The sequence below is a fragment of the Heloderma suspectum genome, chromosome 3 (genome assembly GCF_057233095.1).
Source record: "Heloderma suspectum isolate Gila_16-S chromosome 3, 16-S_ref, whole genome shotgun sequence".
In the NCBI taxonomy this organism is placed as follows: Eukaryota; Metazoa; Chordata; class Lepidosauria; order Squamata; family Helodermatidae; genus Heloderma; species Heloderma suspectum.
The window spans coordinates 283,106,184-283,126,989 of NC_139460.1; the positions used below are offsets into that span (position 1 = coordinate 283,106,184).

General features: G+C 44.4%; 1 protein-coding gene across 1 annotated transcript in view; it reads left to right on the plus strand.

Annotated features, from left to right (window-relative positions):
- The window catches only part of NYAP2 (neuronal tyrosine-phosphorylated phosphoinositide-3-kinase adaptor 2), a 252,003-nt gene that overhangs the window by 206,894 nt on the left and 24,303 nt on the right, over positions 1-20,806 (plus strand). The window contains exon 6 of the mRNA XM_084845691.1: positions 8,370-8,473. Within this exon, the coding sequence (XP_084701817.1) occupies positions 8,370-8,473 (104 nt within the window). The remainder of the gene's footprint in view (positions 1-8,369; positions 8,474-20,806) is intronic.

Here is a 20,806-nt window from a genome sequence, read left to right on the forward strand (position 1 = left end):
GCAGTTCCCCTTGCCTGTTGTTGTGTGGATGGACAGCAGGATCTCTGCAGCTGAGCAGCCTAACAATTCAGGAGTACCCAGCTGGTTCTGATGGTGCACAGTGGGACACAGGGCATTTGCGCTTCTCCTCTTATCTCCAGCATGAAAAGGGAGGGCAGGCAGCCATACTCCCCTCTGAGTCCTCCTCCATTCCAAGGCACAGCTGTGCATTCCTGCAGCATAGGATCTGGTTCACCTGATCCCTCTGTTGTTGCATCCACTTTTGATACTGCGTCTAATGCCATTCAATTAGGTTCAATTGCTCCCTGTGTCACTACAACCAGCGTGCTGGGATTCTGTACCTTTGAAAGTAGGCTAATTCCCCTCTGGGTTTGAAAATATTAAGGTGACCTTGGATGCTGTGCTGATAAGTGTATTTCAGTGCTATATGTCATCCCCTCGTCTCTTGGATAATTTCTCAGGGATGTGTCTTCCCATCTTCTATCAGAGGAGTAGCTGTCAGTGATTTTTACACACAGCAGCCTCGAAAACATGCCACTGCTGTTTCAGTGAAGAACCACAGGGGGTCCACAAAGTGGGAGGCATCATCGAACTTCACTCTGGGTGTTTTAAAGAGCATTTTCCAGAAGGTTGCTGTCAGCTACGATAAAGTGTTTTGCATTGCCACCTACCGCTGGAAGGATGTACCGCACCGCATTTGAAGAGATGTTGCATGTCGTATTGTTTCCTTGCGGTTTTCTTTCTAATTTCTTAACATTGCAAACCTGACACTTTGCCAAATCTTTTAGCAGCCAGGCAGATTGTTTTTCTGTGCAAGTAAAACCATTGCTTACTTAGTAAAGGTTCTTCATATTACAGAGGAAGGATCCCAATGCATTATTAATTGCAGATATTAAGGTACAAATGTTGACAAGAAAAGGATGCTTGAGACATTTGGCTTAATTCACCTTGGAAGATCTAACACAAGAATAGCAAATTTTGTCTGGATTTTTTTTTATTTTGTTTTTTAAGCAGGAGGAAATAATCCGCACTCATTTCCATCCCCAGTTTGTCAATAGACAAACCTTGGTCTGCTGCCCCTGCCAAAAATAAGCCTACAGTTGAAATTAACTATTTGACCCTCAGCTACTGCTGCTGCATAGGGCCAGCCTTAGACTTTGGGGTATCTTGGACATGAATTTGGATCTGACACTTCTTCCTTTACCCTCCTTTCTCCCCATCTCTTTTTTTTCTACAGGACAGGCCCCCAATAAAACAAAATTCCAGCCCATCACATGTGTTCTCAGTGACTGGGTCTAGCTGTCATATTAATTTTGCATAAAGCCCCTGGCATAGCATCACTCTGGGGCATTGTGGGAAATTGAAATGACAGCTAGGTTGAGTCACCTCATGCTGTTTGAAGTGTCAGGTAAGTTCAGGCCCAACCAGAATCATTTTGCTCAGGGCTCCCTCAAACCCTCCCTGGATCTGACCTACCACCATCCCTTTCTCCAGGATCTTATACTACTTGGAACCTGTTCCAAGTGACCATGAGACCTCTATATACTATGGGTCGCTGACCTGGAGGTGCAAAGTTCTGACCTGGAGCTATGATTTGCAAGGAGGATTTCCAAAATGTTCGGGAATGAGGTGAGTCATATAGCAGCAGTGCACTGCCACACATATGACTATGACAGGCTGACGCTAACTACTGTGCAACTTGTTTTGAAGCCTGGGGCTTTGGCCACTGAGAATGACAGAAGCCCTACCTTTCTCCCCACTCAAGGTAGAACATCTATCCTCTTTCCATTTACTGGTTAGGGGTGCCATCTGAAGAGGCAATTCTGTACAGTTGTAAGGTGGCTAAGTGCCCTACATTACAGAGGACACTCCTCTGTTTTGGAGACCTGAAAGAGGACAGTCCTCTTTTTGATGGGCTGTCCAGTCCAAGTCTAGTTGAAAGTCAAAGAACCAAAAGGAGGGTGAGCAGGGAACCTTGAAGTTGCCCATCAACAGTTATCACCTGGATGGCAGACTGAGTAGGCACAAAGGTCACTTAGGGAACAATCCTATGGCCGCTAGACAGACAGCAGCTAGATGGCCATAGGATATCTGGTTTTCTGGGAACCAACCTCGGAGCCCATGCTCCAAGCCCATGTTCCTACTAACCAGGCTTCCCCCACTTCCGAGCTGCCTTGTAGGCAGCGCGGAAAAGCCCCGTGCTCTGCTCTCTTAAGAGGAGCACAGAGTGGCTGAAAAGGGGCATTCCAGGGCAGGGAGGGTGTAAAAGCCTGTATGACACATCCAATGTGTCATACACATCCAATGTGTCATACATCCAACGTGTCATACAGCGGCCTCCTCCCCTGCTCAGCTATCCTGCAGCTAGACAGCTGCAATCGGCTGTCTAGCCGAAAATGCAGGGCAGGGGAAGCGCGGAGGGAATGATCCCCTCCGTGCTTCTTCTGCCCTGCATTGGATAGGCGTTGCCTCCGAGTTTGGAGGTGGCCGCCCACCTGAATAGGATTGCGCCCTTAGCCAGTCTTCTCTACTGTGGTGACATGTGTCTATTTAAATTATAGTGTTTTTTTTCTAAATGTGCACCTATATCTATAAATGTGCATGTGCAAATGTTATGCAATTGGTGTCCTCTTTTGTCCTCTTTCAGGTGACGTATTTCTTCTTTTTTTGGCAAAGCATAAGTGGCCACCCTAGCCCCAACCTTCCTCCTATCATTGGCACAGGAGATGAGGGGCATCCCCCTTCTCACTGCTTCAGATCATAGGGTCCTCCATGGCATTTGTAAACAGTGCAGAAAATTCTCCCCCTTCATCCTCCATGTTTGTTGAAAACAGTTCTGCGGTGATGAAAGACTGTCACCTTAGGAGAGGAAGTTTGCTCATCTCACCTTGAGAGTACCCAGGATCGTGGCTAATGGACAGGAAAGGATTCTTCCTGCTGCCTCCCTCTGCTGACAAGACAGCAGTGTTGTGCTCTTATATGTGGGAGAATAGGCTTTCCCACCCATGATAACTACTTTACTGCAAATGAGGTGGATAGTTTTTGAAGGGGTTCCAGTACAGGTACAGCAGGCACCAACTAGGCAATGGGATCACTGGGGTCTCTGTGTAATTTGAATAGGATTTCCCAAGGTACTTGGGCAGCTCTCTCCTTAAGAACATAAGAACATAAGAAGAGCCCTGCTGGATCAGACCCAGGGTCCACCTAGTCCAGCATTCAGTTCACACAGTGGCCAAACAGTTGTCGACCAGGAACCCACAAGCAGGCCATGAGTGCAACAGCAACCCCCCCTCCCCGTCCCCATGTTCCCCAGCAACTGGTGTACATAGGCTCACTGCCTCTGGTACTGGAGGTAGCACATAGCCATCAAGACTAGTAGCCATTGATAGCCTTTTCCTCCAGGAACCCCCTTTTAAAGCCATCCAAACTGGTGGCCATCACTACTTTCTGTGGTAGTGAATTCCATAGTTTAACTATGTGCTGTGTGAAGAAGTACCCCCTTTTATCCTTCATTCTGTCTCTGCTTAAGTGTTCTTGTTTTAGAGTGGCAAGATAAAGATTGCAAGCCTGCATGAGACCGCTCTGAAAGTAGTTGCCACTAATGGTAGTAATTCTTGGTGTTGCAGGTGGGAGGAGGGTTATGGGGTAGGAGGGGCACAATTTTACCTGTTTTATGTTCTGAGATATTAGATGGGCATGTTTATTTTAAATTATGCTAAACATTTTTACCTTGCGGGTATATATATCTCTGCTCATCATTGTTTATTTTGCATTCGTATGACATGTTTTAGCACCAATGTGAAGGCTTTTCTTTGAATACTGCTTAACATGCACACACTGTTTCCTAGGGAGAAAATATTTTTTGGAAAAGGAAGCTCCATTCAGTGTGTTTCCCTCACCTACAAACTTTTATTTATTTGTAACAGTCATTTAAGCAACTACAACACTGAAAGGGTTTACAGTACTTGGCCTATTCACAGAACTAGCCCAGGCAGGCAAGCTTCCAAGGTACAATTGCCTATAGAGTTTATGTCAACTGGACCTTTACCTGACATCAGGTTGAGTTAGTGTGTAGTGGGTGACCCCGTTGATGGGTTGGTGATATAAGGTGAAGGTCTGAAAAGTTGCTGTTGAAAATGTCTTATGTGTCTTGAAAATGTCCTATGGTCTTATATACCATTTGGAGGTATGCTTACACAATAAAAAAAAATAGCTTAAATACTGCTGAGTAGCTTTGAAACCTAGCAAAATATTGTATTTATTTATTTAAAATATTTAACACCACTTACTATTAAAATGAAATCTTGAAGTAGTTCACAACATTAAAACATACATTAAAACTATATTAGCAGTGTCGATATATATTAAAAACATTTAATATACATTATGGGCACAATCTTATGGCCGCTAGTCAGTGGCTAGATGGCCATAGGATTGGTCAGTTCTCTGAGAACCAACCCCCACCCCCACACACGCCACCTCGTAAGAGCAGCACAGAGCAGGGGAAACAGGGTGTTCCCAGGGGCGGGCCAGGGTGGGGAGGTTGAAAATGCTGGTATGACAGTTCCTATGTGTTGTTTGGCCTCTGCTTCCCACGCTCCAAGATCCCATGGCTAGATAGCCAAAATCGGCTATCTAACCATGAAAGCAGGGCAGGGGGAGCGAGGAGGAGAGCCACTCCTCACCACTTCTCCCACCCTGCACTGGATAGGTGGTCACCCCCGGGCTCAGAGGCGACCATTGATCCACATAGGATTGCTCCCTAAATGTATTTAGTATACATTACATTAATACATGTTATATTTATGTAATGTATATATAGGTTATATAATGTCATGCATATAATGTATATAAACATTATAGAATTACATAATGTGTATGCTTTAATGTGAATAATGTGTATAATGTCTATACTATAATGTATACTATGTGTATAATGTTAATTATATAATACATATAGTGTATACATTAGATAATGTAATGTGTATATACATTAATATAATGTAATATACATTGCATTAATGTACATTAATACACATTAAATACATTTAGGGTGCAATCCTATCTTGATAGTCAGCAGCATCCGAATTTGGAGGCTGCCAAGTATCCAGTGCAGGGCAGCCAGAGCACGGAGGCGATCCCCACCTCTGTGCTCCAGCCACTCTGCATTTTTCCTAGACAGGCAATTTCGCCCATCTAGGTGCAGCTTCAGGGATGGGGAGGAAAGGAGGCTGGGACACACATAGGAAGTTGTGTAAAGCAGCTTCCACTGTCTCCTCCCCTCTCCTGGGACTGCTCCCTTTTCACCGTCTCCACTATCTGTTTCTGAGCACAGATACATAGCCGCAGTGGAAAGAACCACACCAGCTACAAGAGGGCAGGGGCAGGGAGTGCTTTTTTGGGGCTCTGAGATTGGATGCCTCATTCCAACCTTGCATCCCAGAAACCTAAATAACCTATGTTCCCCAGACACTGTCTAGGGGACATAGGATTGTGCCCTTAATATACATTAAAACTCTATTAGCAGTGTCAGTATATGGCAGCATCCACTATGAATACATCCTGCCAACGGAGCTTAAGGAGGTCACCATAGGTTTTCCTTAGCCTGGCAGCAAGCTCTCTCAGTGCTGCACATTCATTTCTTCATCCACATCCCTATGCCTCAGGATCGTGGCATTCTTGAGTGTCCATTGTATCCCACGTTTCCTTAGTGCTTTTATGCACTATACGCATCACTAGCAATGTGGAGAAACAATAGATGTGCAAGATTCATGTTGAACTAAATGCTTCCTTCTTCTTTTTTAGCTTTGGAACACTGCACAATCTTTAAGTAATTGTTTTTACCCAAGATGCCATTCTTATCAGCTCAGCTACACAAATGAGTATTTTTATACTAAAAGGACTGAGTAAATTGAATGCTATTGTTAATGAGAAGAAACACGATCCTATTGCTCATTCCTTCTGGCCACTGAATAGAAGGGGAACATCACAGATACAGAGCTGGTTGCTGTAGCCTCCCCCCTTGGGGGGATCAACCTGGTGCTTTCCAGATGTTTTGAACTACAATTCCCATAAGGCCAAGCCATCATGGCCAATGATGGAGGATTAAGGGAGTTGAAGTCCATAACATCTGGAGGGCATCAGGCTGCCTTCCTGTGCTGTAGTGTAGCCCATGCAGAGAGCCCCTAGGGCAGGGGTGGGCAACTTGTGGCCCTCCAGATGTTTTGGCCTACAACTCCCAACAGCTCTCACCAGCATAGCCAATAGTGAGGCATTAGATGTTCCCCTTTTGTTTTATTGTTTTTCTTACTTTAAAAACAAATAATTACAAATAATAAATAAGAATCACTTTTTGTTCTTAATTCTTGGAAGAAGAAACAAGGTAAGGTGTTGGAGCATTAATGGGAAACGTCTATGACCAGAAAACTGAAAGTTTCAACAGGCACTTCATACTGGAAATATAATGCAAGGAAAGTAAAGAGGAACAAACACCATCCGAGTATGATGTATTATATTTATTTGATGCAAGATGAAAGGGGTTTTGTTGGTAAAGGCATGATCATCTTTCATGATGGTATGTATGCTCAATTGAAAATGCTGACATTTTCCTCTTTTCTTGAGATGAAGAAACACAACTCAGACATTGTGGTAAACAGGACCTTGTTTAACACAGTTCTAAAAGAGTCCATATTATCCACAATAATGGCTTATTGTGGATAATGGACTTCTGGTGTCCACAGCTGCCAAATCCACACACACTTCTGTGTGGCCATCAAGAGACAAACTCTGAGTCAATTAAGGGTACAATCCTATGCATGTTTAGACAGAAAAAAGTCCTACAATTTCCAGCGTTCCCCACTCAGCCCTGGCTGGCAGGGGAATGATGAAAACTGTAGGACTTTTTTCTGTCTAAACATGAATTGCACACTAAGAATATCATGTACAAAACAGAGGACAACAAAAAATAGGACTTAAATCTACCATGTAAATAGAAAATAACGTACATGCTCAGAACTTTTCTTCAACTGTAATGTGAGTGACAGCAAATGTAAGTTGCTGGTCTTACTGGATTTACTTTTCACATGAAGCAAGAAGTGTGTGTGTGTGCATGTGTGTGTATGCAAATGCACATGTGCGGGGCGGGGGAGCTACTGAGTCAGCTTGAATGGATGTGGCTTTCTAAGCAATGCAACTGAATAGCAGCAGATTTGTAAATGCAAGATTCCCTCTACAGGCTTCAACCCCACCCCAAAGCTAACTCCAATAAAAGAAAATTAAAAAATCTAAAAATGTTTGTAGAAGATGTTTAGATTCAGCCTTTGGTGGTTCTCCAAATGACAGGAGTCTAATAACTGTGAGAAAACCTCTGGGCATGGCTGGAAGTCCCAGTTCCCACCCTGCTATGTTGATATTAGGTGTTCATTCTGTAAGCCTGGGGTCCCCACCATGGTGCCCACAGACACCTTCCTTGATGCCCACCAGTCTCCCTGCTCCTCCTATGTTTTTTTTTTTAATGTTAGATTTTAAAAATTAAACGTTTGAAGTGGACCCTCACCATTTTGCCTTGAGTGAAATGGGTATTTTGTTGTGCTTTGTGGGGACGAATATGTGATTTGGCATTACGGCATGGACTCCACCTCTGCCTTGTACTCGGTTTCTTGGCCACGTTAACTGGAGTCTGAACCTCATCACTTTGCATTCTCTGAAATAGGTGTTGGAGCAGAAAACTGTGCATTAAAAAGAACAATTTTGTGTTTGGGAGCTCAGAAGTCCCCCTCCCCCGCATTGTATTTGGATCCTGGGGCAAGTTACTTTTCTTTTAGCCTCATCAGTTTGCCTTCTGAGAAAACTGTGTTTCACAGCTGGTCACCATGGCAACCATTTTGTGAGAGCACCCATGGCACTCTCTCAAAATTGGTGCCCATTGGCCCCAAAAGGTTGGAGACCCTGTATGCTCTGCTGGTAGAGCATCAAGGGATTTTTGCAGGCAGATCTTAAGTATAAAAAAATAAAAATTCAGAAATGTTGGGAAACATCTAGTCAATGCTGTCAGAGTATGGTGAGCAAAAGGGAAATGTGGGCAGTATAAACAAAGATTTCCTTAGGGCACAATCCTATGCATGTTTAGACAGAGAAAAGTCCTACAACTCCCTGCATTCCCCAGCTAGCAGTGCTAGCTGGGGAATGCTGGGAATTGTAGGACTTTTCTCTGTCTAAACATGCTGGGGAATGCTGGGAATTGTAGGACTTTTCTCTGTCTAACTCTAAACATGCATAGGATTCCACCTTTAACAACTGTATGTTTCTTTGACTGTCTGGGTTGGGACGCTTGAACTCTTCTCTCTAATAACATTTCCTTTCCTTTCCAGAACCGAAAGCAAGCTGCAGATTAGGGCGATCTGCATCCACATCAGGTGTGCCTCCTCCCTCCGTTACTCCTCTCAGGCAAGCCAGCGATCTACAACCGAGCCAGGTACCATCGTTAGCCAATCGTGAATGACTCCCTGTGATGCAACATGCCAAATTGTCTCACCTCTGTGTTTGTCTGTCATCTGTTACTGTAAATTGTTCTTCTGTGTGCTTTGTTTTGATTTCTCTTTCTATGCTGTATGTCTCTCTCTCTCTCTCTTTCATAAGAAAGTAATTCTACCCTCTCCAGCACCACGCCAGACTTTCTTTGCTATTAATTTGTCTTAAACCTCTATTTGTCTCTTTCTCTTCTTTATTCTGTAATATAACTGTGGTGACCTTTTGTACTCTGTGGACTAGCTGAATGCCTTCTTTTTTTAATTTGGTTCTGTGTGGTGTATTTTTTTCTACTGAATTAAAAAATTTATCAGCACTTGATAAATTTAATCTATGTTATGTATAGTGTAAATTTCTTTTCAACATCTTGTCTACAACATATTTTAAACTATATGTCTCAGTGAGTTTGTACATACCATTTGAACTTTGACCTCTTTGTATAGCACTATATCTCTTTTGAGCTTGGTGCATAATACCTATTGTGTGTGTGTGTGTGAATGTTTTTTTCCATATATATGTATATGTAAAAACATTCACACACACACACATGCGCACACACATACACAAGTGTGTGTGTGTGTTACAGAAAAACATTTTGTTTTGTACATATTGCAGCTCATTTTTCTTCATCATTAGCACCTAGTTAATATGTAATAGTAGTGAGACTATTAAATGATCTCCTATGTTTCAATAAAATAGCGAAACTGTTACAGACAGTAAACAGGGTATATATGGAGAGAATTCCCATATATTGTGAATGCCTGGTGGTGGTGCAATGTGCTCTCTGCACACTAAGATGCATTCCCCCTCACTAATGGGGTTTCTGTTGATGGAGGCAGACTGCTTACAGACAGGGACACTGGGCAGGTTTTGCCCCTATGAACAAAAAAGACAGCTGTACATATAGATATGAAGGAACTCTTTATCAAGGGTTCTGTCATGTCTGGAACCCTCATCTTCAGAGGATTCCAACTCCTTGTCCTCAGAAGACAAAGTTCCAGTGTTAATGGTTCAAGGAGAGGACTTGTCTATTGAAAGGCCTCCACAAGGCTTCAACCTCCCTGCTGCCCAGTTCTTCAGAAAGACTCCAGGAGTCAGGAGTTCCCTGAATCTAGAGGAGATCACATTACTGTCCTCACACTCTGAGGACTTGGGCCCTGAGGAAACTAGTATGCCACAGCCACCTCCACATTTCCGTAGCCTGAGGCTGCTAAAAATCTGTAAGAGACAAAGTCTCAGTCAATACTGAAATGGGGCAAACCAGCCTAAATTAAGTCAAACTCTTGTTATGACTCAGTCTTGCACTTCTCCTTGTTGGAGCAACATACAGACAACCCTGTCTGACTTCTAGTCCCAGCACAATTCATAGGTTTATGTGGTGGTGGTCTATTCCCATCTTTTTACCTTGTGAAACGTGACCTGTTCAGACATCTGTTCAAGAATGGACCATAGCAGAACCCTGCAACCCATGCTGCAGCCCAGGGCATCAACAGAACCCACAGCCTGAAACAGAACAGCTCCTTCATTACAACAAAAAAACAAAAACTGTTTAGTACAGCTTTTCTCCTCCACAGACCTAAACAGTCATTCTGTGCTGGAAAAGAAACATTATCCCAATGAGTTTTCTTTTTTAAATCAAGAAGCATTCCATTTCCCTTGATAAAGGGGAACATGCTCCTCAAAATGTGTTGGAAACCATACCTATTTGTGCAGCTGCCTTTTTGTTTCTGGCTTTATAGATGGCTGTTTTGAGCCTCTCTCTCATGTTGGTGCCGATTTTGCCGCCACTGCAGCCATGTCCCCAAATGCAGCACCTTACTCAGCTCCATGTAAGTGAGAAAAGGGGTGCAGAACCTCAGGCCTGAAAGCCAAATCTGACCTTCTGGGCATCCCAATCAAGCCCTCTAGGGTTCGTCAGATGGCTATGCTCCATTCCCCTACCCCACCCCATTTCCTCCAGCCACTGATCGTTCAGTAGTTTCACAGCTTTTGTGCAATTTCCCCCGCCCCCGATTTGGAAAGGTTGAAATGTCTCTCCTACAGCCTTAGTTACCTACAGTAACAGCTTTAAGCTAAAATATACTGGTATTTTTGGTATTTGGCCCTGCCCCCTTTGCCTTTGGCCCCACCTACCACTGGAATGCAACCCCTGAGAGCTTCTCTGAAATGGAATTCTGCCTCTGGGCTGAAAGAGGTTTCCCACCCCTGACTTAGAGTAAGGGTGCTTCCAGATGGAGGGCTCCCAGTTCTACCAGTCAAAAGGCATTGTGCACCTATTCTGTCTTTTCCTCCTTAACGGATATAGTAACATAAGAACATAGACAGCTGCCTTATACTGAGTCAGGCCATTGGTCCATCTAGCCCAGTATTGCCGACACTGGCTGGCAGCAGCTCTCGAGGGTTTCAGGCAGGAACCTTACCTTACCTTACCTTACCTTACCTGGAGAAGCCGGGGATCAAACCTGAGTCCTTCTTCATGCAAAGCATGTGCTCTGTCACACTGAGCTATGGCCCCTCCTTTATATTTTTCTGGGGAAAAAAAAAGATGGAAAAATGGTGGGAAAACACAGGGGGGTTACAAATGGAAGATGATGGCATCTGGTACCCCACATAAAATATATTGGAGGCAGGGCGATTGCAGGATAAATGCCTCATCCAAAAGGATGCACATGGGAACCTCTTTGTCTGGAGTAGAGGGCAGGCTTCCCTGTCCCCAAAGCATGTCACTAGTTTCAGCCTTGTTTACAAGCAGCCCATATCTGCATAGTCTCACCCTGGATTCCACTTCTCACACTTGGTCTGCACTTGCAACAGAATGAGGTGACAGATTGCTGTGGTGGTGGAATGCTGTGCACTGCCTCAAGACATTTTTTGTATGCTCTATTATGTTAAAGACAGAAAACTAGCACAGAGGGCAAATGGATGGGCTAGAACCTTTCACCCTGATGTGCTAGGTTTCTATTGTCAGGGAGATTTGTTTTGTTGTTGTTGTTTGGTTTCCAACAAGTGGGGGGGGGGATTCAAGCAGGATATTCCCCACCTGTATTCTGAAGTAGTAGAGTCTGAAATGTTCAGCCATGAAATCTCCACCAAAATTCTCTATGGGAGGTAGAATGGGGAACATTTACGTAATGGGGGGAGCAAAATGGGATGGTAGGGTAGCAATGGTAAGGTAGCAAGGAATACTCCAGCCACTAGCCAGCAGCCTCCAGGAAAAGCACTCCTTGCCACAACTGTGAACGTGGCAGTGTTGGGCCCAAAAATGAAGAGGAAGTGTCATCCTATCAAACTTTTAGCTCAGCACTAATTATATCAGTTTAGTGTTCTACCATGGATTTTATTGTATGTGTACTCACACTAGTCACACTAAAGAATGCAATTTTGGGAACTGACAAGGTAAATAGAGATAGATGATAGATAGATGATAGATAGATAGATAGATAGATAGATAGATAGATAGATAGATAGATGCATAGATAGATAGATGATATAAAGATAGATACTTAAAAAAACCCAGTTTAAATACAGCTGTTTACAAAATGTTAAAGATACCACATCTGCAGAGAAGAAATCAGTTCTATGTATATAAATTGGAGAAAGATAAGAAGACATATTTAGATTTATTTAGATGAATGTTGAGATAATATTCAGTAATGCTTTATGTAAGTGCAGGACATAATATAAAATGACTTATGGAGTGATCCAAAACATGTAGTTTGTTTAGGATTAAGGCACTGGTAGAACAGGGACATACTTCACTCAAGTGTTATTAACGTCTTTCATCAGACTCAAAGTATGAAGGCAATATTTGATTTCTCTCCCCACTTTTATTTTACATTTTTTAATTAAATATATTTGCAAAGACTGGGATTTTTAATATTAAAATTAAAGGCAATATTAAAAAAAATAAAATAACGCTCTGCTCTCCAGCTAGATTATGGCAAAAATGGGTCTGGGCCAAAAAGGAATCAAGGAAAAGCTAATATAACACACAACTCAAGCTATTCTACAGGGCAGAATCCAATGCTGCCCATCCATGAGCGGAGCTGGCCATCGATTCTGTCCGCACATGGCTAGCCCCACCAATCCTGGTGCGCAAGCAGCCCCTATCACTTGCGGAACAGCAATTTAGTGCTTCTGGAGGTAAGCCCCCAAACTAGCAGAAACTCTCATTTCTGGAAGAGGTCAGGTCACCAGAGCTCCCTTATGCAAGCTCCACCAGCCTTCCCCCCTGCCAGTAATGAGCATTTTCATTTCTGAAATGAAAGGCCGAAATGATTTTGGCCTTTCATTTCAGCTTGCCTCTGGAAATTCTACATTGCCATTCTGCAAGCTGTAGGGGCTGTTTGTGAACTGGAATTGGCAGTGCTGGCTGTGCGCGCAAAGGCAGCATCGGATCCTGCCCATTATATCCTACTGTCCTTTTGTACCTCTGAATTTCCCACTCCACTTGGAAGGATTACAGAATAGTGCTAGCTGGTATTGGGGCTCAGTTCTGTGCATAATGCTCGCAGAAGTGTGTGTGTGTGTGTGTGTGTGTGTGTGTGGTGACGCAATGTTCTGTGTGAATGTCATATAACAAATATGAGGAGTACTGCATGCAGACTTACATGGAAGCATGCAGTGGCCTAGCCCATAAAGGCTGGCTCACACATGCGTTGTATATTGACTGTAGCTTCCAGTCATGACTTACACATGTGATGTGAATTATGAGTCGTTGCAGATGATTCACCACAGACAGAAATCTCCTATTACTAGACGGCAGCTCAGACATACCACTTTTAGATAGGGTTCACATATTCGGCTGGATTTACACTAGGGATGTATGGAGTATGTAGAATCTGGTCTGCATTTCGTGGATTGTCCACTCATCGTTCCATCATCTGCTCATCAACAGAATCAGATTTTGTTTAGTTTCCGAATTTGCTCGAATTCACACTTGTACAAATTTGCATGGGCACAAATTTACGCTTGTGAAAATGCGTAGATCCCCCAAATGTGCAAATCCCCCCTAAATGCACATTTTCAGCTTGCTTCCATAGGGTTTCTTTAGCTCATGGGGGAAATGTGCATTTTTGGCCATTTCCTTTTTATTTTGCATATTTTTCTATTACTGAATTTGCATGAGATTCTGGAAAGTTAGAAAAATGGTCTAGAAGTCCATGGAGTCCTCCCAACTGGGGAAAAGCTGGTCCACTGCAGAATCTGCAAGTCAGATTCATAAAGATCATTTGATTCCATTGTGGATTTCTCTGACATCCCTAGTTAATACCTACATCGTTAAGGAATAGACTGAACAGAGGTCAGGTGATACAGATTCGTGTGTAACCCATGTGTGATTTTGGACTGCCCATGTGCAGACTTGTAGAGGGAAGCTTGACTATGTAAAGTCTGAAGTGTTTGAGTAAATTCTACTACCTTAGCTTCTGCTACCCAAAGACTCCAATATATATATATATATATATATATATATATATATATATATAAATGACCAATATATCAATAATGTATGCTTGTGGCTAAGCCCAATGTACATTCTGAATATATGAAGTGGCCAAGGCTCATTGTGAGTAATGTAGCTGTTAAGACCTTTTCTCTTTCTTTCATGAGATGCCCAAATACTCTTGCATGGTATCAAAGGAATCAGGTTTACACACAATCCTCTGCATGTTGCTCTGGAAATAAGTTAGTTGTATTCAATGCAACTTACTCCCTAATAAGTGTGTCTAGTGTTATGGCTTAAAAGTTTTAGAATTATAGCTCATTTAACAGAGCTTGGAGATACTTTCTTCCAAGTATTCAAATAATATATTTCTGAATGCTCCAACTTGCGTATAGATTTTGATTCATTGATAGTTTATAAAGCAGGTAATAAATAATAAATGTTTGGAAAGACTACAGACCTTCCCCATTAGTAGGGGAGGATTTCAGAATGTGGAACTAAGAATATGAATTTATCCACCTCTCCATACCAAATCTCTGAAACGTCAGGCCAAGTTTGGACTAGGTTTGCCTGGGACTTTCTATCCCATCTGGCCACCACAGCTGCTTCTTTCCCATCCACATTGGAAGGCCTGAGTAGGGATGTGTGAATCTACACAACCTGAGCTCGTTGAGTTCTCCACATTCTACCTCGAACTTTGCCCTGACTTGTGTCTGTATCAGACTGTGTGCTTTGGTGGGTTTTTTTCTTTTTGCATGAAAAACCATGAATATTTCCAAGGTCCTACTCTCCCTGGGCCTGGTAGACCTTTCACATTGGTCCTCTTTGTGTAAGTGTCAAGAATTTCATCTGTAAAGTATCGCTGCAGAGAAATATGGGCTTGTAATCTCAGGTGCTGATACTTGGTCTAAAATATTCTATGTACAATTGTACATAGCATCTTTAGAGTAGATCCACTGGAATCAATGTGACAAGTTAGTCACAAGTAACTTAAGTCCCATTTATTTCAAAGGGTCTGCTCTAAGCATGACTAAGACTGGATCCAACCCACAGTAGGTGATGAACTTTTTTATAATTGTAAGCTTTGTACCCCCCTCCTTCTGCTTATTTTAAAGTTATTTAAAATTATGTTAAACAAAAACAACATTAAGAAACCCCACAGATTCCAAAGGTGCCAGAAAGCTGCAAAGTAAAGAAAGTTGAAAGTTCTAAACTACTGGACTGGACTGATGGCTCCACCTTATGGCAAAGTACAGAATGTGCAGGATCTGATGGATTTGAACTTTGTGAATTAGTGGATATTCCAGCCTTCCCCAACCTAGTACCTTCTAGATCTGTTGGACTTCAACCCTCATAATCCCCAGCCAGTACATGTTAGACTCAGAATTGTATGAAACTGCATGACATCTTCCTGATAAATTTTGCTGTCTTGTTCTTTTAATAACTATGAAATTGGTTTTGCCCAGGACAAAACTCTTGCTTGCTGTGTTTAAATTCCATTTTTCTTGAAATTCTTTTCGCTGGTCAGCCAGAACTGGATCCTTTTTAAGAAGGGAGTCAATGTCAACTAGAAAGATGCAAAACCACACTTCTGAAATTTTACCAATGTTATTGGAATTCTTTGAACTCCAGAGCAGGACCCTCCAAATTCTCTTCAGATTTCACTTTATGTGAATTTGGGTACTAAACAGATTTGCATAAGGATCTGATGCATTATTTTGAGTATTCCCAGCATAATTTTTCAAGGCTGGGGAACTGTTCTGCAGCATTCCACACACAACAATGTGGATTAGGGCAGCCTTCCCCAATCTGGTCTTTTCCAGTTGTTTTGGACTGCATCTCTCACTAGCTCCCACCAGCATGGCCAGTGGTCAGGGAAGATGGAAGTTGCGGTCCAACACATCTGGAGGGTACCATGGGTGGAAGGCTGGATTAGGGTCATTTTCCCATACCAGTGCCTGTCCCCTGCCCTTTCTTCTCACTTACAGTTATCTTTTGATGCTGTATTATTAGCAGTAATATCACTACTAGCAATAATGTTCTGATACTACAGTAGCAACTTCAGCGGCTGCTAATGCGCCTAAGTCATCACTACTGGCCAACTATTTTTGGTGAGTTATACATGCGTAATCTTTGTGGGCTGTGCCTCCTTTCCTATCAACATCTCTCAATGCCAAACTAGACATTACACAGGAGTTTGCAGATTAGATCTCCCAATGTTTTTATTTTTACTTTAAAGCAGTTGCCGTGTGTGTGTGCATGCAAATTTGATAGAAGTAGAAGTGCTGGGATAGGTGATACCCCCCCCCACACACACACTGTTTCCAGATATAAATCCTTATTGAAGCTGCTGTTATCCCCACCCCCCACCCCCAAAGATGAAGGTACTTATATTCCCCCCCCATGGCACAGGGATTTAGATTGGCTTCCAGTTGGAAAGAGCAATCCTACGGCCACTAGACACTGTCTAGAGGGCCATAGGACCTTTTGTTTTCTGGGAACCGAGTTTGGAGTCAGGGCTCTGAACAGTTCCCAGAAAATGCATTCCCTGCTCCTCATAGCCAACACGGTTCTCTCCGTGCTAGCTACACCTCCACACTAAGCATCAGAGTGCAGAGATGGGAAAAAGGGGAGGTCCCAGGGGTGGGGAAGGGAGGAGACCACAGAAGCTGTGTTATGTAGCTTCCTATGCACCACATGGTTTCCTTCCCTCCTGTTCCCTGAAGCCATGGGTAGATAGCCAAAACACCCATCCAGGAAAAATGCAGGGTGGCCAGAGCATGGAGGTGAGAACTGCCTCCATGCTATGGCTACCCTGCAGTAGATACTCAGCGACCTCCAACTTCAGAGGCTGCTGACTATCTTACTAGGATTGCACCCTAGAGCATTTTAGTATGCCTTTAGTATACCTTCTAATCTTATATGTAGCTGATATTTGTTATATTAGATGCTATACTGAGCACTAGATAGGGCTAGGCTAGAAGCTTAACTGAATGAATTAATGAATTACTGAATAGACAGACAGACAGACAGACAGACAGAAGTGGTGTAAGAACAGAAGAGCCTTCTTTGATCAGGCCAAATGAAGCATTTTGCTTCCACTGTTGCTTCCCAGAAACTGGTATTCAGTAGCATATGGCCTCTGTTCATTCAGATTCCTTATAGCCACCAAAAGTAAGAGCTAAACTGCATGTTGATGCCAATGGCGACTTCTTTTTCTTTATTTTTTTAACTCCCCTGTGGGAGGATATTTCAGGGAAAAGCCATTTTGGGGAAAGATTTCACCCTCCTCTCCTGGAGTGCAGTGGTCCTGATCCAAATCAGAGCTACGCATGCTTACACTAAAGCAAAAGAAGAAACAAGCCTCTGCTGTACACTACATAATCAGTGTAATATGTAGTTTGGCTCTTATAGCCATTAATAGTAGTGCTGGGGTGACGTATTGGGCGGTTTTTATAAAAGTTGGGGTGTGGAGTGACAATTCCCCCCAAAGGTCAGATTAATCTTTTGGAGGGGGGGGTCCTAAGAACTTTCTGGGGAGTGGTCTTACCTTTAAAGATGAGGTAACTGCAGTATTTTCTTTTCTTTTTAACCCTTTCCACTGCTTCAGGTAGTGGCTTGGCTGCCCACAGCAGCCTGGTGGCATTCCTGGAACAGAGTGCCCCAATTGGAATGACGCTATGTCTTAACATGCCCCCATTGGGAGCGGCCATCTTTTCCTTCCAAGAATGCCCCTGGGAATTCTCTTCCAGGAATGCTGCTGGACAGCTGAGGGTAACCAAGGAGCTCCTTGAAGGCTTTTTGTTGCAGACAGACAGACAGACAGACAGACAGAGACAGACAGAACAACCCATAGCCACTTCATTTTTAAAAGTAAGACCATGCCTACCGGAAAATTATTAGAATTCACCTACCATTTCATGAATGTTGCCATGAAAGTGGAGATGGGGAGTATTTGGCCCAGCTTTAATTGATAGCAAGGATGTTGCAGGCACCTGACTGGGTCCAGGAGTCCATTGGACCCCCTCCCGCCCACTCGCTCCCCACTGAACCCAACTTGGCGAGCTGCCACCCCCACTCCTCAAGCCACACCTCTAATGTTGCGGAAATGGCCCTTTACGACCGCTGCTATGCGCAGCATTAGACAGATGAAAAACTAGAGCCCCCACCTCGCGTTAAAATGGTGGCTCTCATGGAAGAGCGGGAGGCTGCAGGGCACTCCCAGACCACTGTCGAAGCCCTCCGGTGGTTCGCATGGCCTGATTCGCAGAGGCGGGCAGCAGCAGCAGCTCCTCGAGCACCCGCTGACCACATACTCGGGTGAGTTCATCCATCCCTAATTGATAGACATATGTTCCATGAATTCGTCCATTCCCCATTTAAAGCCATTTAAGCAAGTGGAATAACAGCAGGGCCGGTGCAGTTCCTCCACCCACCTAAGGTGGGAGAACACAGTGCCGCTGCCCCTGGGAGGTGTGGGAGCATAAGCCATGGCTGCCAGGGCAAAGATGAGGCACCACAACCCACTGCCAGGAGTGGGGTGGATGGGGGAGCATGAACTGGAGGCATCTGCCACTGCTGGGGGGGTGTAAGCCACCCTGTGAGCTGCCTCCTCCTCCTCCTCCTCCTCCCACCATCCATCTTCCCCTCAGTACCTTGCTCTGGGGGGTTTTCTGAAGGAGGCATCGGCAGGGACACGGCCCTGGAGATTGCCTATGCCACAGCAGCACAGGTGTTTCCCAGCGTCACCTCCCTACCAAATTCCTTGCTCTGAAAAAGGACCCCTCAGAGTGAGGTATTTGGCCTGGGTGGGCTCTGTAGAGACCCGCACCAGTTGTTTGCTTGGTGTAGACTTTCGCATGGCAGGGAAGCAGATGGTGTGGCTCTGCAAAATGCCCAACCATCCTATGCCTCACTTTGAGAGGCATAGGGCAGCAGTAGGGGTGGTGGCATCAGGACTCCCAGCAGTGGGCATGCGGGATCCTTCCTGATCTGCCACCTGAATGGGGGATTCAACCTGCCTCATGGGAGGGCTGGCCCTGTCAGAGTTGGATAGATGCAACTCTTTTTGCTATAGAGATGCATTGATAACAGAAGCAGAATTTTCTGAATTGATTCTTGTCCTGCATTGGTTAGGGATGTACGAACGTCACTTACCTTTTCAAAGGGTGACATTCGCGGTGGGGGGGAGGCGCTCCATACCTCCCCCTGAAATCCTACCCCAGCCGGCTCTGCTCCTCCCCCTGAAATCCTACCCCAGCCGGGTGCATCCACACGGCAGGTCTGCGGATGCGAATGGCGGCCGGCGTAGTGACCGCCACTTGTGTCCCTTTGCTGAGCCATGATAGGCTACGTAAATATTTACGTAGCCTATCATGGCAAAAGCGGGGAGGCAAATGGCAGCCGCTATGCCATTTGCCTCCCCGCTTTTGTCATGATAGGCTACGTAAATATTTATGTAGCCTATCACAGCTCAGCGAAGGGACACAAATGCCGTAGCGGCCGCCATTTGTGTCCCCGCTTTTGCCATGGTAGGCTACATAAATATTTACATAGACTATCACGGCAAAAGCGGGGACGCAAATGGCGGCTGCTACACCATTTGCATCCCTGCTCTGAACCGTGATAGGCTACGTAGATACTTATGTAGCCTATCACAGCTTTCCAGGGACTCAAATGGCGGCAGGCGTAGTGGCCGCCATTTGCAGCTGCAGCCCGGCAGAGGCTGGAGCCGCCAGAGCCACCAGAGCCGCCACCGCCGCCACCACCAACGGAGCCACCACTGCCGCCTCCGCTGGAGCCACAGCCAGGTAGGCTCCGTTTCACGGAGCTTTCGTGGGGTGGTGGGGCGGGTTGCTCCATTCCGCCACAGATTCCGGGTGGCCGAATTCACTGGAATTCGGCCTCCCTGGGATCCGTGGCAGAATTCTCTAACATCCCTAGCATTGGTTAAAGGCACACAGCCTCTGTTGGGGACAGGCGAAGCGACAGGAAATGTGGATGAACAGTATCCATATCCTCCCAGTTGTACCTGTGAATTGATGAGTACCAAAAGCAGCCTTGGACTTTACAGGGATCCTTATAGAGTGGATCCCAAAAGTTGCTCTTCCATGGACCACTAAAATAGTTTGTTGCACCTTAGTTCTCAAATGCTTAAGTTCTCCAGCTGGTGCTATATTCTTGTAGCCAGAGCTAACAGCAGAACTATGCAGTCTGTAGACTCTCATGTTTATGTTTACATATATTCTAGAGCTGCCTTCCTCAACCTGGTGTACTTCAGATGTTTTGGGCTACAACTACCATCAGCCCAAGCCAGCATGGTCAGGGATGATGGGAAATGTGGTTCAAAACAGCTGGAGGGCACCAGGTTGGGAAAGAGCCAGTGTAGTGTAGTGGTGAGAGTGACGGACTGGGAGCTGGGAGATCCAGGTTCTAGTCCCCACTTGGCCATGGAAGCTCACTGGGTGACTTTGGGCCAGTCACAGACTCTCAGCCCAACCTACCTCACAGGGTTGTTGTTGTGAGGATACAACGGAGAGGAGGAGGATAATGTAAGCCACCTTGGGTTCCTTGCAAGAGGAAAAAAGGCGGGATATAAATGCAATAATAAATAAATAAATAAATAAGACTATCCTAAACTGTTTGTCCTACAGATTAATGCAGCTGAATCCTTTATAATCAGCACAGTAAACCCAATACAGGTATTTTCCCCCATTACGCTGTCACAGTGCAGTTTAAGTCACAAGTATATAATTCAGTGAAGAATTCTGTTTTATTTTTAGTCTATCCATAATTCCAGCACATACTTCAGAAATGTATTTGTTTGAACATGAATTC